Source organism: Plectropomus leopardus, chromosome 7 (genome assembly GCF_026936395.1).
Source record: "Plectropomus leopardus strain MGB_pleo_1.0 chromosome 7, ASM2693639v1, whole genome shotgun sequence".
Lineage (NCBI taxonomy): Eukaryota > Metazoa > Chordata > Actinopteri > Perciformes > Serranidae > Plectropomus > Plectropomus leopardus.
In genome coordinates this window covers 27,865,703-27,889,265 of record NC_142182.1, presented here as the reverse complement: position 1 = coordinate 27,889,265, position 23,563 = coordinate 27,865,703, and the positions used below count along the sequence as shown (strand labels likewise).

The following is a 23,563-nucleotide window of genomic DNA, read 5'->3' as shown; positions in this document are numbered from 1 at the left end:
TCTCACACACAAACTTGAAATATACACCGACACTGCTACACACTACATTCTCTCTCTGTGACGACACACACACAAACACACATAGAGTAATGGATACGAGTCAAACACCTACACAGCAAGCCACACGTGAAACCCATTTCCTCAGTCAAACACAGCATCAAGTCACCTCACCCCGGTGTGTCTATGTCTAATCTGGGTGTGTGTTTGTGGCTGCAGAACTCACCGCTCCCCAGACGCCAACCTGCCAGGATGCACATTCAGGCAGCTCGCAGCTCCCCACGGCAGCAGGTTTGCTGGATGGGTCGCAGAAGTGCTCGCTCAGCTTTTCCTCGCCAGATCCCATGCTGCAGGACACTTGTCTGTGCCTCATGCCCTTCCCACAAGTCACCAGGCACTGGGTGAGGGAGGTGGGTGTGTGATGATAGCAGAGAAGGTATAGACAAAGTGAAAACATGAAAGGGTGCCTTTAAATACTGTTTCACAGCAACTTAAACTAGATGTGGTCCATCCCCTGTATTATATCTTACACCCCTGACTTCACAGTTAAAAAACGTTTATTCAAACCTTCTCGCTGCTTATGTAAAAGTCATCGTGTGTATGTGTGTGTGCATTTGTGTGTGAGAGGTTCCTACCTCGCTCCACTCGCTGACAGTCCATTTTGGACATGGCTGCTCGTTACAGGTTTCAGTGACAACCCTCTGGTATTCATTGCACTCCCGGTCCACCAGCCGTCTACCCAGGTTGTTCATACAGTAAGAGTCTCTGCTGCGGCTCCCTCGTCCACATGTCTTGGAGCACTGTTTGCAAAATGCATTAAACAGCCCACTTAAAGTTAGTTAGTTCGTGAGTTAGTTTGTTAGTAAAAGGCAGTTTTATCTGGACGTCACTGAGCTTAATCCCACAATAAACTTTTTGCATATTGTAATTCAAGTGGACTGAGAAAACACTTGACTTCCGCACCCCTACTTGGCTTTGTTTTCAGACAAAAAATCTAGGCGGTGACAGGAGACTTTGCCTAATCATAGATCAATTCAGAGATTGGGTTTTACTACTACTGCCTGCACATGTCACTCATGTGAAAGCTTGATTCATTAGCTGAGAATCATAAGGTGTAAGTTGCTAAACTCATATTGGCAGCAACAGCCTACAATGCAAAATAAATACAAAAAGGAAACCAGACAGGAAGACTAATTCTACAAAAAGGGGATTTTCCACCATAATTGACATCTGTGTGAGCCAATCCATGCGCTCGTGATCAAAGACGCTGCTTGCAATTGGTCAGATGGGTGTTTAAGCAGGAACTTCACTAACATGGAGATCCCTATTGTGCAGATTCTGGCTCTGAATGACATCACCAGCATAAGATGGCGAGGCCGTATCCTGGATATTTTGGCTTCATTTAAGCTTAGAGGGGGGAAGTGGGGACACGTCTTCTGTCTTTATCTGGGTGGGAGGAGCTTAGGACAGGGTGGGGAGTGCTGCAGGAGGATGTATTTTCAAATCCTGATTTTTGTTTTGCCATTTCCACAGATACTAATACCCTAGCTTTAATCATGCATTCCTATCCAATGTTGAAATGACAATGTTGATAAAATAAAAGTGCAAATCAAAAATATCCTTCAAAATCATTTAGATTTGTTTCTGTACAACAATGATATACTGAGGGTACAATACAAATGATATCTGCACTGAAACAAAAATTAATGCACAAAATATGCAGTATAAACATTATTAGAAATGTATAAATGAGAAATAAAATAGAAATTATTTGTAAGTATTTCCGTAATTGTTTCCTTTCCATTTGTATTCAGTCTGTTTAGCTTGTTTATGTAATTAATTTCCTCTAGTTACCTGTGACCAAGCGCTGTACTGCCAGCTCTTCAGCAGACAGTCTCCATGGCAGGGCTCTCTGGTCTGAGGTTTAGCAGTGTCTCCACAGGCGCTGGCCTCCATCCTCTCACTCTGTCTCTTTATCAGGCTGTACTTCATGCACTGAACATCCAGGCTGCGGTAGCCTAGGCCACATTTAGCAGAACATTCACTCTTTCCAGCGACATGCCACCTGTGAGAGAGGAGGAATAGGTAAAAAAAAAACTGGCTGTGTGCGCTCTGTAGGCATTTGTTTCTTGTGTGTGTGTTTATGCTTTAATGCGTACCTGACTTCACAGTCAGTGTTGCAGGGCTCAGCAACAGCAACAGGACGAGGTAAATGCTCACAGCGTTGGTCCGATACCTCAAGGTGATCGCTCTTGCGCACGCATACCGCCTTCCGTCTTCGCTCACCTGCACACATGTACACAGAGACGGGGGGGAAAAGCAGGGTTCACATTAGATAACATCTGGCAGACAGTTCGCTTGCCAAAATATCACATTTCTTCAACCTTAACAAGTTTGACCAGCTTTCTGACATCCAGTCCTTCATCATACAGCCTCAGGGGTCCATGTTGGCCTCAGACCCCACAAATACATCTCTTTACTGGATCCCACTGTGCCCTCTGACCCACTGGGAGCCTGACTAGCTTGCTTCTAAAAGGGAAACTTAAGGGGCTTAGTCGAGTTAAGGGCCAGGCGAAGGGGAAGGTGTCGGGTGATGTGATTGGCCAGGGTCATATTGGGGTTGCCAGGAGGGGGATTTATGGAACGAGGGGATGAGTGAGTATGTTTTTAAATCCAGAGGTGAGTGTAAGTGATGCAAGAGAAATACTAATCCTAATGTGCCCTGACACTTAGATCCATGTCCATGTAATACGATTTCACGCAATAAGAGCTCTAAGACACATTATGGTTCATATAAATTTCACACTTTTTAACACATTTTTGGTAATACATTTTTATAGTTCACATCAAGCGCAGCAGTAAAATTCATGTGTGCCTCAACACGAGGCTCTAACGAGGCTCAAATATTGCAATCTGTTAAACAACTACAGATTCTTAAAGTACAACTGTAAAGCTTTTTAAGATTCGCTAAAGCCAAAAAGAGGTGATCATATTCTTCATGTGTGGAGATTTAGAAGCCAAGCTGAGGTCTTACCCTGACAGATGTGGTTGCACTCGAGCCAGGAGCCCGAGGGATCCCACACAAACTGCTCCCTGTGTTCCTCGATGGGTATGTTAAAGGAGTAACGGACATCTGGGTTGTAGAGGTTTCCCACACACAAGACCTGTGGAAACAATGGTGGGAAAGGCAAGGTCAAAAGACTTTAGAGTGCTTTTCTAATTTTATCCACACAGAGATATGACCATTTATCGGTCCTGTGTGTTTAGGGGGATATACTAGCGGAAATTGAATTAAATATAATGAGCATGTTTTCTTTAATGTATAATCACCTGAAGATAGGAATCATTGTGTTTTTGCTACTTTAGAATGAGCCGTTTATAGCGACACAGGGAGCAGGTCTACGTCCACAGAGATTACCTTGTTGCACCGCTAAGTTTCTACAGTAGCCCTGGTCAGACAAACAAAATACTGGCCAGCTAGGATCATTCGCTTTTTTCATGTTGGCCACCGTAGTGAGCAGCCCCTTAGTGCTGAGAGCATTGGAAAAACACAGATTTATTTTAGGTGAAACTGCTTTATTCAGTGTTTTTATAGGTTTAAATCAATGGGTCTGTTTGTTTTGGAGAGGAATAGACCTTTGTACATTATTCAGCGCATTGTAAAATCATTCTGAATGACTACATCTTGAGTTGTCAGATAAAAAAGGTGAGCACACATTAGCAGGTGCTGAGTTAACAGCCCGTCTCCAACATGCCAACCAGCAACAGAGAAACACTATAACATAAAACCGCTTTATTCAATTATTTTTCAATGGGTTTTTAATCAGCAGGTCTGTTTTGTTGGAGAGGAAGAGACCTCCGTGGATGATTCAGCTCTTTGTAAAAACCTCCTGAACAATGACCACTGAAGGAACTCTAACCGTGAAAAGTGTAACTGGTTGCGATTTGCAATCCTCGCCACAGGATACCACTAAATTCCCCTCAATCATTCACACTGTTCCTTTAAGTCAGAGATCTAACACAGTATGTCAAAAGGTGGGGAGACAGCAAACTTTTACAGGGAGGGATGGAAGGATCAAGACTAAAGGAGCCAAAATTTAACTAATAAAGAAGAGAAAGCCTCCTCTTTATACCTGCAGAATGAGCTCCTCCTCGATGCGGTCAGTGCAGTTGATGCGCTCCACTTTTGTGTCCGAGCCACTGTAGTCAATGATGGTTCCCTTGAAGGTGATTTCCCTTTTGAACATGGCCACCACAAAGTTCCCATTCAGGAGGGAGTTGGACTGGCTGTCAGATAATGCTGAAATAAGAAACGGAAACAAATCCTTAACAACTCAGAATTCCAAATGTAAAAGAATTCAATGTAAGTGAAGGAATGTTTGGTTTCCTAAAATTAGTTTTTGCTCTTGCAGAATTGAGGTTTTGAGAATGTTTAAAGATTTGGCATTCATCAATTCAGGCTATATGTTAAACAAACAGTCTTTGAGTCTCCAACCTATTGTTCTGCAAAGCCATTGTTGCAGATGAGGTATGTTGAAACACTGGTGGCACTAAGTTGCAGTTATTTGGAGAGAGACGAGAGAGAGTTAGACTGCGTGACTCTTCTTAATGACTGACATTGCAATGCAAACAAAGGATCTCCACTGACTGCAATTATAAACAACTACATAAACAAACACACACAAATTACACACAGGAACACATTGATAGACAGTTGGCAAACTTGAAAATAAACCCAAAATGTTCATACCGACCACCTCTCTCTCTGCTTCGAACACAATGATTCCAGCAAACATGCAGTTAATTACAATCGGCGAGTGCATGCCGCAATAATGTATGTGATTGAAGTCTCAAGATACACTTTTGTTTACATTTCAGTCTGCACATTATTGGATGCCAGCTAGTCATGTTTAATCCAAAGACCACTGTGGGGTCTGTGGGGTTTTCACAACAATCTACTGACTCTGGTTATCATCACTGATGTTTTGCAGAAATGGGAAAACAAAAAATGCCTTAGAAAATGTGCAGACACCATCACAAACATGGAGTGCACATGAACGTGTATGAAATCTTAAAGTTTTCATATGCCTGTTGCTGAGATGTTTCTCCTAAAGCCTTTTCTCAGAAAATGTACACCTTTAAGGAGCTCTATAAATTATTCAGAGTGTATCAAGAATTCATAGTTGCCTGCACATGGTGGTGGCTGAGCACAAGCTAGCAGCTAATGGAGCTATTGGCATGAACTGTGCTAATAACAGCAACAGTGCTGACAGCATTAACACATTAACCTGAGGGAACCTGAGAGTAGGCACTAGGCTTGGGCAGTATCACTGTATTACGGTATACCAGGACATTTAGAAATCCTAAAGGTATGTTTTTCAACAACATCATAAATACAGGTGCTCCTCTTTCTGTTAAACTTTATGTATGCAGTGCACAGCATGCCTCTGGTCTCTACTGGTGGAACAGGCAGCTGGACTTAAAGACCTAGTGATGGAAAAATAAGGTTCAGGACTATAAACAGCCCACAGCAAGCAATGTAGGGAATAACAGCATGCTTTTTTTTTTACATCTGACTTGGTAAAGTCAGCGCCTAACACTTACACCACCATATACCGTATTCACCAATGACATTTCAGGAAGGTATGGAGGTATGAAATATTGCATGCAGCCTAGTGGGCACTTCACTTTCACAAAATGACGTGTTGGCCTTGTCATCAAATACTTGCATTGCACACAAAGTGAGTGTAAGAGATGCTTTGCACCACAGCACTGTAAGTAAGAATTAAGTAAGAATAAAAATTTATCCAAAGCAGCTTTCTGCAGCAGCCTACTAAAAGTGCTCCACTTTAAAAGATAAAACAAAGCCATAAAATAGAGACAAAATCGGAGTAACACATACAATAGAGATACAAATAAATAAATGAATAAAATTTAGCAAAGGAAAAATTTAGACAGAACGGCTCTCTAATGGTGTCCACAGCATTCAAGTCCAACAAAAATAGTACATACTGCATCAACCAGAGTTACAAAATTGACAGGGCGTTGCAAATACCAACCACGTTGGACACCACCACTTGCTCAGTGTGTGGTTGTGGTGCTCAGTAACAGCGGGAGTCAGGCTTTTCACAGCAGCATGGCAGCGAGACCCTGCCAGATGTGTTTTCTGACAATTTGACTTAAAACATCTTGAACCCGACTTGAACCATCTGAAAATGGGCGCCCGCCCTTACAACATAGGCAAAACTCCTTTTCTGTTTTTTTTTCCTCTCCCTGTCTGTCCCCCTCTCTCATGTGCAAGCACACACACACACACACAAAGAAACCCACACACACACTCTGAGCCCGGTGGGTCCATCTAACCCTATACCCCTATATCCACTTTCATGCGGCCTGGGCTCCACATGCCTCTAATTAGCACCTATTGCTGCCTCATTTATCTTTCTCAGGGGCTGACACTCCATTTGCTTTCCCAACCAACCCCTCTTTGCCATGACCAGATGGACCAACGCCCCTCCACGTTTCCTCCATATACACTCAGTACAAATGACATTTCCTTTCCTTTATGAAAACAGTTTGACAACAGTTTGGCCCATGTCTCCTCAGCCTGCCTCTCCAGCTCTGGGTCACCAACTCTGGGTGGTTTATGGTCATGTTAGGGGATAATAGCATTGACCTATGAGATGAGAACTGAAGGGCTGTAATGTATACATCTTATTAGGTTGGACTGCTTCCTCTGGATTGATTCTCTACAGAAAACCTGTAATTTTATACAGTGTTGCTTTAAAACCACATTATTGAACTCACACTCACACACACACACACACACACACACACACACACACACACACACACACACAGCGCACTCACCGAGGTAGTTGTCGTCCTCTGGCTTTCCAGAGTAGCTGACCTGTTTGATATCAATGTTGGTGGCACCAGCTGGGATCCGCACCACTGTGTTGTAACCTGAAGGAAATGACGGACAGACAAACAGAGAGAGCATGAAGTTACACAATTTTGAAGAAGTCCCAAAAGGGAACAAAGTAGCCACAATAACAGCAGTGAGTGGTCCCACCTTGATTTTCATAATAGCTTCACTATGCTTCACCAAATCCCAGTCAGGGGAAGTCCGGTTCAAACCACTGGGGATTTAAATGTCACACTTGGAAAAATACCAAAAAAAAAAGGTCTAGTCCTCTCAAATAACCTGCAGGAGGCCTTGTTTTAGTCTCAGAGGCCCAACCGTGAAATGATATGTAATTATTCCCTGGACCTACCTTTGGCCTGTAATTACTACACCGGGCCTGTTGTCCAATGATAAACTAACATACAAAACCAGTGAGTGTGAGGGAGAGAGAGTACGTGAAAGACAAGAAAGACACAGAAATGCAGGGATGGAGATTGGACAGAGGACAGGAAATGAAAAAAGCAAACAATTAAAAAAATGGAGCAAGAGCTTGGTATGAAACCTAAACTTTTTCAGTGCCAAGAGAAATTTATCCATAGCAGCAAGTATTGAATAATATTAGCTAACAGTGAATGCTTGCTTAAATTTGGACTCTTTTTTTTACTTATTCTTTGATCATATAGTTTTGGATTTAAAGGATTTTTTGCCATTACTTTTTTGTTTTTTTTACTGGTTAGGGTTAGGGTTAATACAAAGTTGATCAAAAAAAGTAACATTTTTGTACTCATGCAAAGTTATCGTATCAGTATGAATGGGAAATTGTGGACTGCATAGACTGCCTAACACTTTTCCAGTCTTATGACAACTAAAAATGCTTTACAACATTGCCAACATTGACTTATTTACACACACATCCTTACACTGCTGGCTGAGGCAACCATGCAAGGTGTATCCTGCTCATCAGACAAACATTTACATACGCACGCACGCACGCACACACACACACACACACACACACACACACACACACAGGAGCAGTTTGGGGTTCAGTATTTTGAGCTGAAGTATTTCTTTGAATACAGTATTATTACATCTATGACGTGTAGACGGCAGGGGTCAGGGACTGACACACAGACATTCCCAGTAGTGGACTACTGTTGTACCTACTTGGTAAGTCCTGTTAAATCACTGGAAGTTCAGAGAGAATGCCACAGGTGAAATAATGGCTAATAATGGCTATAACATCCAGTTGGAGACTGTTAAAATTTGATCAGTTTTCTTTCAACATGACGCTTGAAAACTTGAACTGACATTTGTTTGGTCACATGCCATCTGGCCTTCCAAATAAAAAATATAAAAAACTGAATGGAATGACAGGAAAGGTGTGATCTGATGGTTAGCCTGACACCTTGAGCCACTCGGGGGCAGCACTTGGTTTACATATCTTCCTCTCATCAGGCATGTAGATGTTTTTACACACACACACACACACACACACACACACACACACACACACACACACACACACACACACACACACACACACACACGCCATCACATGTCAACCATGACTGAAAAATATTTCCATGTTTTTTCAAACTGTACAGGAAGCTTCCGCTGCAAATTCCTAAACAAGAATACTTTTTCACCACAACACTAAAACATACAAACAATTTACCGTTACTGTGTGCCATGTCAAATTCCCTCTCTAAACACTAAGGACAGGATAAGCTCATAAAAAAACAGGGGCATATGAACTTCAGAAACCGCTAACAAGCCCCCCTCTGAGGGAAAATGCTATCCACAAGCCATCAGAGGCCTCCAAGATCCCCCCAGCTTAGCAACTGACCACACACACAATCCTCCGCCACCACAGAGTGACCCAGAGATGAACAGTAAACACACCACCCCGGGGGAAAAAAAAACATAACCGTACTGAACTTTGGGACCACTGGGGTTTACCTCAAACATCCTTCCCTCTGCTACTAGCAAGAGAGAAGATGATGTATTAATAGCTTGTGGAGGAAAATTAGAAGGCATCACAAGCTCACCCTGATGTGAGCTGTCAGACGATACTGACCGAGCTGATGACAAACATCTGCGCGGTTTGTAGTTACTATGATTGGATTATTTTTCCACTCTCAAACAGGAGACATGTAACTTCCAAGTTTGTTTTGCTTGTTTTCATTTTGTGCCTTCATTGCTTTCAAGTAAACAAAATATAGAAAATGTACATCTGTATCTTGTCCACTTGTAAATCTCGGGTACAGGCCCCCCTCTTACCTCACTAACCTGCTTATTCGCCACACTCCTCCCTGCAACCTCTGCTCCTCTGATGCCAACCTCCTGTCTCCAACAACCAGCAACAAGCAGCGAACCTCGGGCAACAGAGCTTTCTCCATCCGCGCCCACCCTTTGAAACTCTCTCCCTAAACACATCCATAACTGTAGCGACCTTTCCTAGTTTAAATCACTCATCAAAACCCACCTGTTCAAAACTGCCTTTAATGTGTCATTTATGTTATGAAGTTCAATGAGCGTGTATCTTTTTATGTTTCTTAAAAAGCGCTCTATAAATAAAATGTATTATTATTATCATTATTATTATTACAGCTTTATGTCTCAACTAACTTGAAATTTTACAATCTCAATACATGGAAAGAGATGTAATAAAACACCCATGTGTCAGGTTTTTATGTTATAATACAAAAAAGCAACATGCAAGCTTTGCACAGCTGCAGACTTTTTCTTTTATAAAGTGTTTTTTTCGGGAGCTTTTTATGCATATAGCACTTGAGTGAAAGGGGCTAAAGAGAGGGGATGACATGCAGGAAAGGGTTGGGGGTGGAATTGAAACCGCAGCCGCTGTGGCAAGGACATAGCCTTTGTACACAGGGCGCCTGCTCTGCCAGGTGAGCTATAGGATGCCACAGAATTTAATTTTAAGAAATATGAATTGACAGGACTTAGGTCCATAAAAATGCCATTAACACATTTAAACACCCTTAAAGGAGCAGTGAGTAGGCTTCAGTGGCATCTAGCAGTGAGGATAGCAGATTGCAGTCAGCTGAAACTGCTCCCATGTGCCAAGCATAAACTCCTAGTTAGGATTCCTTCAGTCTTCACTGTTCAGGAGATTTTTAATGGGAGCCGTATTATCCACAGAGGTCTCTTCCTCCCAAAAAACAAACTGTGAACTGTGATTTAAACAGGTAAAAAAAACCACTGAATAAAGCAGTTCCTTGAAAAAAAATTTAGGGTTTCGCCGACTCTTTGTCTCACCAAAGAGGGCCTGTGCAACACAGAAGCTGACGCAACAACCCGATAATGCAAATGGCCTTTTTAGGAGTTGGTTTGTCCTTTCTGGGCTACTGCAGAAACATGCTGGTTCAGAATCTGTAGACAAGGACCTGTTGCCTGTGTAGATATAAACGGCTCATTTTAAGGTAACGAAAACACAACAAATCTTATTTTTAGGTGATTATATACTTAAGAAATCATACTTATTATATCACATTCCGCTTCCATAACTGCATCCCCCTAAAGCCTACACAATACACCTTTAAAGGAGAATGTTCAAATGCAATGGCATTCGGGAATTCGGAAGACTTTAATCTTGACTTGTAATTTGCTCATGGAGATGTGACTTGACGTCGCCTTTCCTGACGAAAGATGAAAAAAGAAACACTCTGGTTTTACCTGCAAATTCAGCTTGTCTAGTCTGGTGAAGGAGGGGGAAAAATAATGAGATAAAAGCAAAGATTGTCCAAGAGAAAGCATGACAAGAGACAAAGGACAAGACCAAGAAATAGAGAGACATCAAACAGAACAGGACAAAAGGGTGGAAGACAGAAAGACAGGCCTAAGACCCAGGAGCTGAGGGATATCCTGCCTGGGCTGTACTCCCACTCGTGTTCTCTTTTTTAGGGTCTAGCCAGATTTCTAGGGCTGAGCTCAGTGCCTGGTCTGGTTCAATACAGTCTTCAAACCCTTTACCCCCAACAGCCAACAGAGTGCAGAAAGAAAGCAGATGGATAGAGACACTAAAGCTTAGCGCCAAACTAATGCGGAGTAAACATGACGGAGGCCACACCCAGGGCTTTTATGCTAATGCTTCTGCTGTTTTGCTGCCCAGACCGAAAAAGGATTGGATGCAATCAGCAGTTGGCCCACACTGAAGCACCGCATTAAGCAGGACAGTTCAAAGGGTTGATGTCAGGTTTGTGTTTGCTATCGAAAGACCTGACGGAGTGAGATCGCCATTTTAATCAGTTTCTAAAGCTTTGGAAGAAGATTGGTGCTCTGCATTTTTCCAAATCCGGCTGAAGCACGAACTGTTGTTGAAAATCAAGCTTAATATGTTTAAACATATCCAGACATGACATCAGCACCTAATGCGTGCATACAGCATGTCAGCGCTGCAGCCACGTGGGACTGAAGTCTTTCTTAGCTCTTCTATGTTTACTGCGTATCAGATATATCATTCCTCTGCAGGAGCTGCTGACGTACACTATGTTTTATAGCAACACCTTTTTTTGTGGAGAGTCATCTATATGTGTACCGTACAAGTAATCTGAGCAGCGGGGCTTACCATACTGAGCATCATTGAAGGTCCCTGCCAGGGTTTTACACGATGAGTTGTCTCCGCCACACACTCCGCACTTGTCATTCCTGGCCTTCGAGTTAAGAACGTGGTCGCAGCCTGCTTGCTGAAGAGGCATAGATGAAGTGAGGATGAACATTTAAGATTTAGAATGATGTAATAATACTGTATTCAAAGAAATACTTCAACTCAAAAATAATTCATTGTATAGAAATTACCTACCCCCTGTTACATTAAATTTGTGAAAAAAACTTTGCTTTTCTGGCATGCCTCCACAGTCTATGGAGAATCCAAAAATTGAGAACATTCTTGATATATTGAAGTCATACAGGTCCACTTTTAACAACAGCAAAACTATATAAAAACATCCAATACTAACTCTCATACGACTTTTGTAGTATAACCCGGGTCTCACTTATCCAGTTGTTTGTGCAGTACTTACCAAGCACATGCATTTTCACAAAAATGTACCATACTATTTTTAACACTTTTGCATTAAGCTGGAAGGTTGGAAGTGTTTTAAAAGTTTCAGTGAGCATACCACTGCATAAATGAGACTTGGATTATAATGCAAGAGTTTTGTGAAAGTTTGTGAACAAATGTTTTGATATAAGTTTGCTGTTGTTAAACATGGACCCCTATGACTTTTCTTCATTTTTTGGATTCTTCATTTGCCATGGAGAAAAAGGATTTGTCATGAATTCAACATAAAGTGAAGAGATTAACTGATATAAAAATGATCATTTTGGCCGTGAAATAGTCTTTTAAAAAATCATTGTGAATTTTTTGAACTACACATTTACATATAGTGTTTCACCTGGACAACATGAACTTCGCAATTGCAGGTGTTTCTGATTATGACCTTCAAACACTTTACTGAAGACTCTTATTACAAAATGTGTCATGTAAGACTATGAGCAGGCTGCTAGTGTTTCTGCAACAGCAGCCAAAATATAACTTTGACACAGACACACGACACTGCATATCATGATAGCAATAGAGTAATAAGTTAAGGCTAAGGTGATGCTGATATTGAAGTTTGCGTGCGGGTGTGTTCACAAATACATTATAACAGATATACCCTGCAGAGGCCTTGAACACAGATGTCGTAAGTATCTGGCCCACACGGCGTGCCGTCGATGACGCGGTCCTTCAGCTGATAGTATGCCATAGTCCCTGCAACCCGGCAGAAGAGCTTACAGCGATCCTTCATTAGTACTGTGTGGAGAAAGAAAACAAACATCAGAAAAAAGTTGGACTATAGCTCATTAAGTTAATGAGATTAATAAAATAGAAATCCTGAACAATAACAAGATGAAGAGCCAAGAGATGACTTGCACGTGCTAATGAAACAAAACCAAACATAGCACATTTTTGATCTTATATCTATTTACGTTTTTTTTGTTACCCCTGCTTGAGATGCCAAATTTTCATCCATTGTTTAGAGGAATCACTTTGCATCTAACGGCCCACTGGCTCCGGGGCTTGGCCTGTTTGCTTGTACAGCATCAATTAAATGAATGAATCACTTGCAGTAACTTAGACATGGTGGTCTCTGCCAGATGGTAATCTCATGTAGCTGGGCAGGCCATCTTGAGAAGGAATGAGATACGGCTGCAAGAGGGAAAGCTGCCAGGAGGTTCATATGTAAGAGCCGTACATCCCTTTTAATGTTGTTGTTGTTTAGTGTCAACTTAAAGGGATAATTTGCTGATTTCCAGCCAGCTTTGTATCAAAATAATGTAGCTAGTATGTGTAAATCAAACATTATAAACTTGTAACGAGCACCCAGATTTCTCTGCTCATCTCTCAGCTCAAATCCTGCAGGTGATATGAAATGTGTTTTTGCTGTCTTGAAGGCTGTCACTGAAACTGCAGATTGTACTTCTGCATTTTCGTAAGCCCGCCACCTCAGACACAAGGAGTACAGAAGATAGAGAAAGAGATCTACCTCTCTTGCACTCTCTCAAACAGATCAAACACTAGTACAGGGCCATGCTGATCAAATATAAACCAAGGTTCTGTTACAGTATTGCCTATGTCTTGCAAAAAATGACTTCTGAGGCATATTTTAGTGCGCTGTAAGTTGTAATATGAGAATTCATGAGGAAGAAGTTGGTACCATACTGTTTACTGTATTGTAAAATGAGAGGCTCAAAAGACCGTCTTTTCTTTTCTTCCTCACGTTATCCCAGGCAGCTTTTTATCATGGGTATGTGAAGTATGACAAAGGCAGGACACACACATTATTAAAACTGCATTACATTCAAATGCAGTACCTACATAAAGATCATGATTTCGCTTGGCCTCTGCATCCCTCCCACACACAATGTGGTGTGTCGCATTTTAGTTAAATGCACCAAACTTACTTTATAACCGACTTCAAACTACACTGTATAGTTGGATGTAAATAGAATCCATCTTTGATGTTCCAGCTAAAGTCACCAGAAGACCTCCAAATTACATGCTTTAGGATAACACTGGTGTACTCACTGCCACTGTATTTGGGGACCCAGCGGACGGTGGGAGGTAGGCCGTTGATGTTGAAGTGCTTGCCGTCGAACTGAGAGCACTGCTCTTCGCGGAAATCTTTCCGTCCTCGTGGACATGGCTCAGTGTTGCAGGAGCGGAACTTCATCCTGCGCCCCACACAGAACTTCCCGCCATTTCTGGGCCTAAAGTAAGACAAGACAGATCACAATTGCACTACAATTTTAAGATCATGTTTGCTTTTGTTTGGCTGGTGCTTGATGACTTCCAACCAACCTTGTTTACTTTTATATTCACACTAAGGAAACAAGCTATTGCTTAAAATCAGTTCGAGGATAACTAAATATGACATGCAGGTTTGTTACTCACTTTAGTTTGTTGACAACTCTCATTCAAGCATAACTTCAGTGTTTCTTTACCGTTTCTCTTACTGGTTCAGAGTCTTACACATATTTACAGTCTGCATTGGCTCTGTCTTTCTTACTCAGGTTTGTTGCAGTCTCTGGAGGTGCTGCGGGTTCCTCCACCACAGGACCTAGAGCAAACACTGTAGGGCCCCCAGGGACCCCACTCCCCGTGGACTGGCTGTAGGTCCAACTCCTTGTTAACACACATCCCATGTCTGCAGTACTGCATGTAAAAAGACACAAAAAAAACATGACTGCAACTCCTGCAGACGAGAAGACAAACACAGACAGCAGAATTAGTGCAGGCACAGCTGGGAGTGGCGTTCCTCTTTGCCTTCTTAATCCTCCGTTTTAGATCCCAAGCTATATTTTAAAAGAAATCCTAATTCAGCTATTGTTTACCCTCAAGGAAGGTGTCCAACTGCTCCAGCTGTCTAAAGAGAAATGGGAGAGGGAGGGAGCGGCATGGATACAGACAAAAACAGAGATATTGCAAGACAGTAAAAGACAGGAAGTCTTAATAAGAGAAATCAGAAACTGAAATGAACAGTACGTTTTGCAATACTTTCTTCATGTCAACCGAATCTAAAATGTATTTGGAGGTGTTCTTTTTGATGATTGTTTCCACCAGGAGGTGAGTTTGATTCAGTTCAATTTGGTACACATTTTTCTTTGCGTTTCCATTGTTAAAAGTTGTGGATGGCACCTTTAGTACCTTTGGAACGTCCCCATTTTTCATCACCCCTCTGTTGGGGTGACTAGTACACAGATCCAGTACAAAAATGTGAAGGTAGAAACACTGCAGTCCGTTGATTGGTCAGTAGGGAATCAGCAAACTATAATTATAATATGAAAGGATGTTTTGCAGCCTCTAGCAGCAGCTGTAGACTGAGAAAAAAATCATTTAATTCACTGGGCCAACTGCCTGCAACTTTTTAGATGGAATATTTACTTGTAATGTTACTCAAGGCATGAGATGACAAACTGAATCCATCAACACAGCTTAAATTTCAACATGACAACTCTGACCACTCCATCTAGCGTGTTGTCTCTGCTGGATGTCATACACTTTAAGTAATGAGTGGATCTTCAAGTGTTTAAAAAATGTATATTAATTGTGAACAGATTATGTAAACGGCATTTTTTAATCCTCACTTTGAGAAAAAATGATAATGGAGCTTTGTTCTGTGTGCTCTGGCAGCACTGAAACCCTGCCCTTGCCAGTTCTTATCACATGTCCATAACTTCGTTTTGGAATGATTTTAAGACCATATCAGGGTTTCCTACACAATTTATTTTTGGTGGCCCACTACAACCACATCTGGTACAACATAATGATTTTCTACTTTGGAACTGGACCGTTCTTTAGAAGCGCTAATGGAATATAACTACCATTCTGTTATTCATTGCACCACACTTGCAGAGTGCAGAGCGTACTTAGCGCACAGACAGAGCAGGGGAACACTAGGCACAATGAAAGTTAAACTTAACTGCTCATTATGTTGGGTCTAAAAAATTCCCTTTTCTCACCTCTGCAGCAGCTACTCTGTCGATCTGATCAGTTCTAATTGGACTGACTGATCAATTATCCTCCCTTCAAATTAAACTCTGCAAAGTGCTGCTGAAGAAAGATAAACTCACTGAGGAGCTCTGCCTGTGCTGCGTTCACAGACCTTCAAAAACCTATGAATTTAGAGGGCACACAGAATGATAGAAAGGGACACACACTTACACACAAAAAAAACCCACAAAGTTGCTTGTGCGACACTTTTCACGAGCTCCCTGTCTCTCATGATGCAAATGATGTTATTTATTTAACTCAAAACAAGTTCATTAGAAACAGATCAAAATGTGAACTACATGCTATGCCACAGACAATGAAGTAAATCCAGAATAATTCTTACCTTTCCATCTTTGGTTTGGCTTGTAAATACAAAATTACATAATATCTTTCATACAGTATCCCACTTTGACAGAGGAAATAAGACGCCTGGTATCAAACAGTGTGTACCCACGAACCAACATTTGCCAAGAAGTGCTAACACTGCTTTCATAAGCAAAGCACGGCAGTCCCATTTCCCTTTGTGTGTAACCAAATCCCCTTCTCAGTGACTAAGATATCAGAGGGTCCTGTTCACTGAAAGAATTCAGGACAAGACGGCGTCTGTCTGGGTACGTTGCCTGCCGTCCGGGCACACAGGCACGGGGAGCAGTGGCACCGTGATAAGGAAACTCTAGAGTTGTGATAACAGGCGGAGCAAAGTTCATTACTGGCTTGACATCAGGAACTCCTTCTGCTATTTAGCTGTCTGTCTCCTCAGATACATAGCTTTAAAGGAGGATGCTCTTTTCAGACTCCTCAGTTTGTTTCCTTTTCTCGCAGTTTGGTTTGTGAGGTTGAAGTTGCTGCATCAATTGCAAGCTCTTTCCAGATGAGAAATGCAGCTACTATCATTTTCAACTGGACACACGCCCATTTCACTACGAGACATCCAATCCCCAACTCCAGATAAAAAAAAGACACTCGAGACCTGAGAACAGAACCATGTAAGATCCGCTTCAGTGAATTTTCATAATTCCGCTAATAAACCAAGGAGGATATCAGTCAAAGTCATCACCTGGACAATAGTTAGTCTGACCTTCTTTAACATACATTCACAACTTGAAGCCATTACCTTGGCTGAACACCTGCAAGTGCAAAGTCATTGGCACAAACACATGTAAACACACAGAGAATTTGGCACCACTGCCTCTACTTTCCTGGCCTAGTTTGCATGTGTGTTTTACACACTTGCAGCTCTAATGATGGAGTGTAAAGTCTGTGCACAATGACAGACAGGTGTTAAAAGCTGCAGGGTATGGACTAAACAAGCCACAGACATTTCCATAATGCAGACTTGGTTTGAGTTTCTTCCTGTCTGGCTCCACTGTAAATGCAAACCGAGGGCACTGATAATTTTGTTTGGAGCACAAACAATGGATTTATAAAGCAATTCAAATAAAAGTCACTGAGAGGAATGTGATAAAACGTCCACTTGAGTGGAAATGACTTCCACACTACGAAAAGGCAAACAGGTGCTGGTCGTTGTTGGTTGAGCAACTTTGAAAAAAATGAGCTAAACAATGAAAGTTCATGCAATTTTTTAAGACATACATTTATTACATACACAAAGGTTTTTTTTTTTTTAGCTTTTTACTTTGATACAAGAGTATCCCTTCTCTTATAGCTCTCACATCCCCTTCCCCCAACCTCAGCTTAAGGACTGTCAAGTGGGACCTGGGCATCCCCTCTATACCTCCTCTTCACATCCACCCATCCCCCTTATCCCCTTATGGGAAATTGCATGCGCCATGCAGGGACCACCGCAGTGCAGCCAGGCAGCAGGACCCGAGGAACTGTCAAACACAAGGCGGACTGTCTGTCAGAGAGGACCAAAGCCTGTGTAAGCCTCTGAGGCATTCCACTCCCCCCACTGGCACCCTGTGTTTACAACCGTTTTGTTTGGCCTGAAAAGGTGATGTGGGTGAAAAGAAGAAAGAAGGAAAGGGGGGAGTGGAAGGGAAAAAAACATCTGTGTGAGATGATGTATGTGTGTGTGTGTGTGTGTGTGTGTGTGTGTGTGTGTGTGTGTGTGTGTGTGTGTGTGTGTGCATGTGCGTGTGCATGTGCGTGTGCATGTGTGCGTGCACATGTGTGAATGTGTGTTAAGTGTGAGAGTGATTGCTCAGAGTCTGGAGGCATCTGGAGGCCACGCTCAATTCCAATTAGCCTCTCTTTCCGAAGTGTGCAAACACACCCTTGGAAAACGCTGAGGTGAAAGGCAAAGCTGGAGCAAGCACTGAGAACACCAGCAGACCCTCGCTTAGAAAGATTGTCAAAATTTGCACTCAATTGGGAATGTGGTGAGACATTTGAAGGTCTTGTGAGAGGAACCTGTCCAGCTGTGACTAGCATGTGTTTCAAATTAGGAATTTCACTAAGGCACACGCTGACTCACCAACTCATTCTAAGACATGTGCATGTGTGCATGCACATATCACATGCATGCATTTTGCACATACTGTATATAGATATGGTGCACACAGAAATGCACACAATACCTTTGCCCCTCTGACCAACAAACTAAATAACCAACCCAGCCATATAGCTACAGACACCTAATTTCAACCAAATGAGCTCTGGTTCTTAAACTGGTTGTGTTCATGATTCTTGGAGCCTTGGTGCTATCGAGTGAATGAGCCTGTTTCCACCAGTTTTGATCACCATTGTGATCAAGGATGGGTCATCAATGGCAGGCGATGCGCAATGCACAATGCAAGAAAACAGTTGAATCAAAGTCGCTTATTGTATTCATTTCCTGAAATCTTTTATTTTGTTTTTTAAGACCCCCCCCCCCCCCAAAAAAAAAAAAAAATAAACAGGGACCAACTATTAATGTGACCGCTGCATGCTCTTTTTTGAAGACAATATCTCACTTGACGGTCCAATCAGTAAAATGTGAAACACCAACTGATGTTGTCACGGTTTGTACATAAGATCAAGGAATACCTGCTATTTTTTGTTTTTAGCTGAGGACCAACATTTCTGATTCTGAACCAATTTATTTTTGGTTGAAATGCCCTGAACGGTTGAAAATAAGGTGCAGTAACTGGTTTGGAACTGGTTCCATGTTGGTGGAAAAGGGGTAAGAGAGTAGTCATGAGCATGCTAACCCCGGCAGTGGGAACAGTATCTGAGGACAGCAGCATCTGCTCTGAGCTCCTCAGCTGGCTGCTTTGGAAGTTAGTGCCCTGTAATTGCCAGGAAACTGTAGCAGAGAGCACCTCATTTCTGAACTCAAGCCATACATCACTGAAGGAATGAGAAGGCAGAGGACTGATTTAAAAAGGCCTCCGCTCTTTCATTTTAACGCAGCCATTTCCAAAAGGCTTCACCTTTCATGTTGCGGTGTCTTTCTCATGGCTCTGGGTTCAGAGTTCACATTGGCTTAGGCCTGTTGGGCGTTTGTGTCGTCATCTCAGACATATCCTCTCCACAATGAACAATTACAACAGACTGCAACAAACATCATCTGTGGTAACTTGACATGGAGGTGAGAAGCAATAACGAGCTATGAAGCTAAACAGTTGTACAGGATTCTCTGACAAAGCTCTCTGTGCGGGCAGGGGACTGGAAATAAAATGACAGCTGTTATTATAGACTAGATTTACAGAGACTCATTTTTCAGCAAAGGGGTGCATGTTTCCCCTGTTCCATATTTCCTTTTTCCATTGTGCTGAAAGGGTGTGAAGACAGGCGGAAGAGAGATGACAAGAGGGAGGGGAAGGTGAGCAAGAGAGTGCATGAGAGACAACATGATGCAACCGTGACCCCAACCAACCTCTCTTCTCACTGCATGTCCTTACTTTGTTTGCTACCCTCTTTTTCCACTCTCTGTGATCCCTCCCTCCCCCACATCTTTCCAAGAAGTGTAAGGGTTGTCATTAAAGTGAATGAGTGGTTTGGCCATATCAGCTGTTCCATTCACGTGCGCCTCAGAGACACTTTTACTGTTGGTGTTTTTTTACCTATCTCTTGAAACATGTGCCTCTTGTCATCTCCTAAAACTTGCCTTAATTCATATTTATTTGAATTAACAACAGACCAAATGAGTGTGTATAACGTGAAAGTGACTTTTGCTGTGATCTGCTGCTCTAAAGAGATTTTCGCCTCTTTTAACAAAACAGTTTGCTTTTAAACTTATATTGATTTTTTTGGTCACTTGGGGGCAGAACAATAAACTCGAGAGGTGGAACCAAGTTATTGTTTTGTAAGTCACATTAAGTCTCAAGTCTTTCCACACAAGTTTCATGTCAAGTCTCAAGTCAAGGCTGACAAGTCCCAAGTGAAGTCCTAAGTCCTATAGTTTGAGTTCTGAGTCCTAACCAAGTGCGCTTTCACAAAAAGAAATGCCATTTTAACAAAACAACAATGACATGTCAATTTACAAAAATTGTAGATTTTTTTCAAAATGTGTTTATATTTGTGAAAACATGTTTCTTAAAAAGTTACTTAACTGTTGAGCTAATGTTAGCTCAGCATTACCTTACTAATGATGTAAATATTAAACTAAACTTACTGTATGCCAATAGTATCTTTGGTATAATTGTTCTCCAACTGGCACAGCAACTTAGCTTTAGCTCTTTAAGGTTCTCTCCTGCAACTTGATTGGATTGTTGGATTGCTTCAAACAAAGTCGATCTGGTCAGTCTCGACATTCTGGGAATGAATAGCGTTGATGTCACATGATTTAGGTAATGAATTAACCCGTAAAGCACATTTTAAATGATATACTTTTTAATCTTTGGCTGAGATGTTGAATGTGTTCGTACATATGAAATGTTGTACCATGTCTCATTGATATGTAAATAGACAATTTCTTGCCAACACAACACAACTTTCTAAAGCACTTCATCTGTCAAATGTGTGCTTCATTTTTTTTAAATTATTTACACATTCTGCCAATATCCAATGAACACAATACCTTTTACACAATATCATGATTTTAATAATTGTGTACACACTTTTGCCGCATTTTGACACCACACTATAACCATGCAAATACAACTTCCTCTTTCAACACAGCCAGCACTGAAAGATCCACTCACTGCCAAATGGACACAGTAATTCCATCAGCAAACGACGCAAATGTTAAAACAACAATCCTCTTGTTAGCCCAAATCCACAGATACGTCTGTGATGATGGCAAATCAAAGTAGCAACATCCTGCAAATATCCAGAGATTAGCAGAGAGTGACACTGATACCAGTCCCACACAATCCCAAGCTCCAGTACAGGCACACACACACACACACACACACACACACTCACACACACACAAACACACACCCCATCCCTGCATCGTACGACAAGTCTGTCAGGCTGCCAGGGAGCTCCAGCCAACACTCACCGCCTCCGCCAACAGACTCCATTCTGCCCTGGCTTCACTTTTCAAGACCTCACTATCTCACTCTAATTGGCTGAAACCAGAGCAGGTCGTCATTCTTTTCCGAGGAATGCTCTGGAAATCAAAAACAACTTCCCGTTTATTCACTTACACTAACCACTCAATTAAGCTGCTATGAAGAGAATCTGGGAAACTTCTGGGGTTTTACACCTAGAAAAAACCTCCGTAGGCAGTCATAGAATTAAATTAAATAAAAAAAAACACAATAATATTACAATAATATTTTTGTCATATTGCAACAATTTCCCCCCAAAATGGCAAGGGAACTTTCAGGGAGACCACAATCAAATTGACAATAAAATGAACAAAACAATAGAATGTGCATGTCCTTACAATTTCCATTAAATTTAGACAATTCTGCAAACAAAAAAATACTACACACAATCAAAACACACACACTAACACACACACACGCATGGCCAGGATCCTTTTGAAGAGTGAGAGGGACCGAAAAGGGGGGAAGTACGGGAGAAAGAGCAGGAGAAGAGAGGATGGAGGGGGGGCGAGGGTGGTGGCGGTATTTATAGACAACAAGTGATGGGATGCCCTCGTTAGTGCACGGCCCACTGAGCCAGATGACAGACGCACCGCCAAGAGGTCATGTGACCGCATTACTCACTCCGGCGCCCTGCGAGAGGAGCCCGTTGAGCAACAGAGAGGGAGCGAGGGAGGGAGAGAGGAGGAAGTGGAGAAGCAGAGAGAGAGTCAGAGAAGAAGGGGAACAGAGGGGGAGAAAACTACCCATGAACCCTGCAGTGCCCATTGCCCTATTTCCGCTAAGCTGTATACAAACAAACTTTTTTTTTTCACTCTTCATTTAGAGGACATGCCACTTTTTGGGCGCTGACCTCAATTACCCGATGCAGTCACAACTTTGTTTCATAACCAGAAAGAACAAAAACCTTCCCAAAGCAACGCAGTCACAAGAGGTGACAGCTAGCTGCTGAGAAAATTTACTTTTTACGAGAGATGACGTTTCCCGTGTAATTGCTTAGAATGACATGGCAGGCTTTGCTCTAATGATAGGCTTCAGAGGAGATCTTTAAAGAGGAGCTGTGGTTGCTGAGACAATACCTGCTGCTAGTTTCCCCCATAGAGGCCATAGCCGTAATCCTCTAGATCTGACACCCTCACCACACACACACACACACACACACAGACACACACAGACACACACAGACACACACACACACACGCACACACACACACACACACACACACACACACACATATTCACACACACTCACTGCCCCTCAGGGCTCTGCAGGCACCTAAGAGCCAGGAGCTCGACCCAAGACCCTGTAAAGCCTTAGACCTGAACCTCATGACTTCTTTGAAGAAAGACTGAGAAAGGAGTCAGCAGAAGAGGTGTGAAGGTGTCAAAGAGGTATTAAGAATGTCTAGAAAAGGAAATAGAAAAAGACAGAGTGGACAAATGCAAGAGAGACACCAAGAGATACAAAAAAAAAACAATGCAAAAGAATCACAGAGAATCATCTGAGTTTGCAGATTATCTTTTGAGGCACACAAACACACCATACCCAAAGACCACATAAAAGAGCTCTTGTATGGGCAGGTGAGTGTCGGTGCAGGGTCTGCCGCTCTTTCAACTCATGCTACTTCAAACAGCCCCCTGCACGAAGATGAAACTGGGCCCTCAGCACTACAAACAAAGGTGGTGCCTCCACTCAGACACACAAAGAAATGAAGGAAAACTGCTTGTGCATTTGTTCATGAAGAAAATAACTACCACTAAAAAGATCACATATGATTTTGTGCCTTTTTAGGCAGAGGCCACGCAAACCAAGTGTTTTTTGTCACTGACTGAATTTTTTTTAACAACTGCAGAAAAATCTGAAGGATCATTTTGAAGGAATATAATAGTAAGGGTTATCTACCCTAACTTCAAGTATTTCACACCCCTGTCCAGTTGATGGCGTATAGGTAAGAATTGATTAGGACAGAATTCTGTGCAGCCATAAGTCTAACGCATCTTCTGTTTTTAGGGCTCTAGGGATGGCCATGAGAGTCAATCTGCTGCTTTGGCTCAGACTGAAATATCTCAATAACTACTGGATGGACTGACAAGCAATTTTGTGCAAACATTCATAGTTCCCAGAGGATGAATCCGGTGGATGAAATGTTTTTTTTC

General features: G+C 42.1%; 1 protein-coding gene across 3 annotated transcripts in view; it reads right to left on the bottom strand.

Annotated features, from left to right (window-relative positions):
- Positions 1-23,563, bottom strand: part of LOC121950377 (A disintegrin and metalloproteinase with thrombospondin motifs 20) — a 156,281-nt gene that overhangs the window by 41,663 nt on the left and 91,055 nt on the right. For all 3 annotated transcript variants that reach the window (XM_088080363.1, XM_042496359.2, XM_088080364.1), the window contains 11 exons: positions 14,482-14,627; positions 14,001-14,182; positions 12,589-12,725; positions 11,496-11,613; positions 6,868-6,963; positions 4,131-4,297; positions 3,032-3,161; positions 2,157-2,283; positions 1,852-2,062; positions 633-797; positions 224-394 (listed from right to left, as the gene is read on the bottom strand). In XM_088080363.1, the coding sequence (XP_087936489.1) occupies positions 224-394; positions 633-797; positions 1,852-2,062; positions 2,157-2,283; positions 3,032-3,161; positions 4,131-4,297; positions 6,868-6,963; positions 11,496-11,613; positions 12,589-12,725; positions 14,001-14,182; positions 14,482-14,627 (1,650 nt within the window). The remainder of the gene's footprint in view (positions 1-223; positions 395-632; positions 798-1,851; positions 2,063-2,156; positions 2,284-3,031; positions 3,162-4,130; positions 4,298-6,867; positions 6,964-11,495; positions 11,614-12,588; positions 12,726-14,000; positions 14,183-14,481; positions 14,628-23,563) is intronic.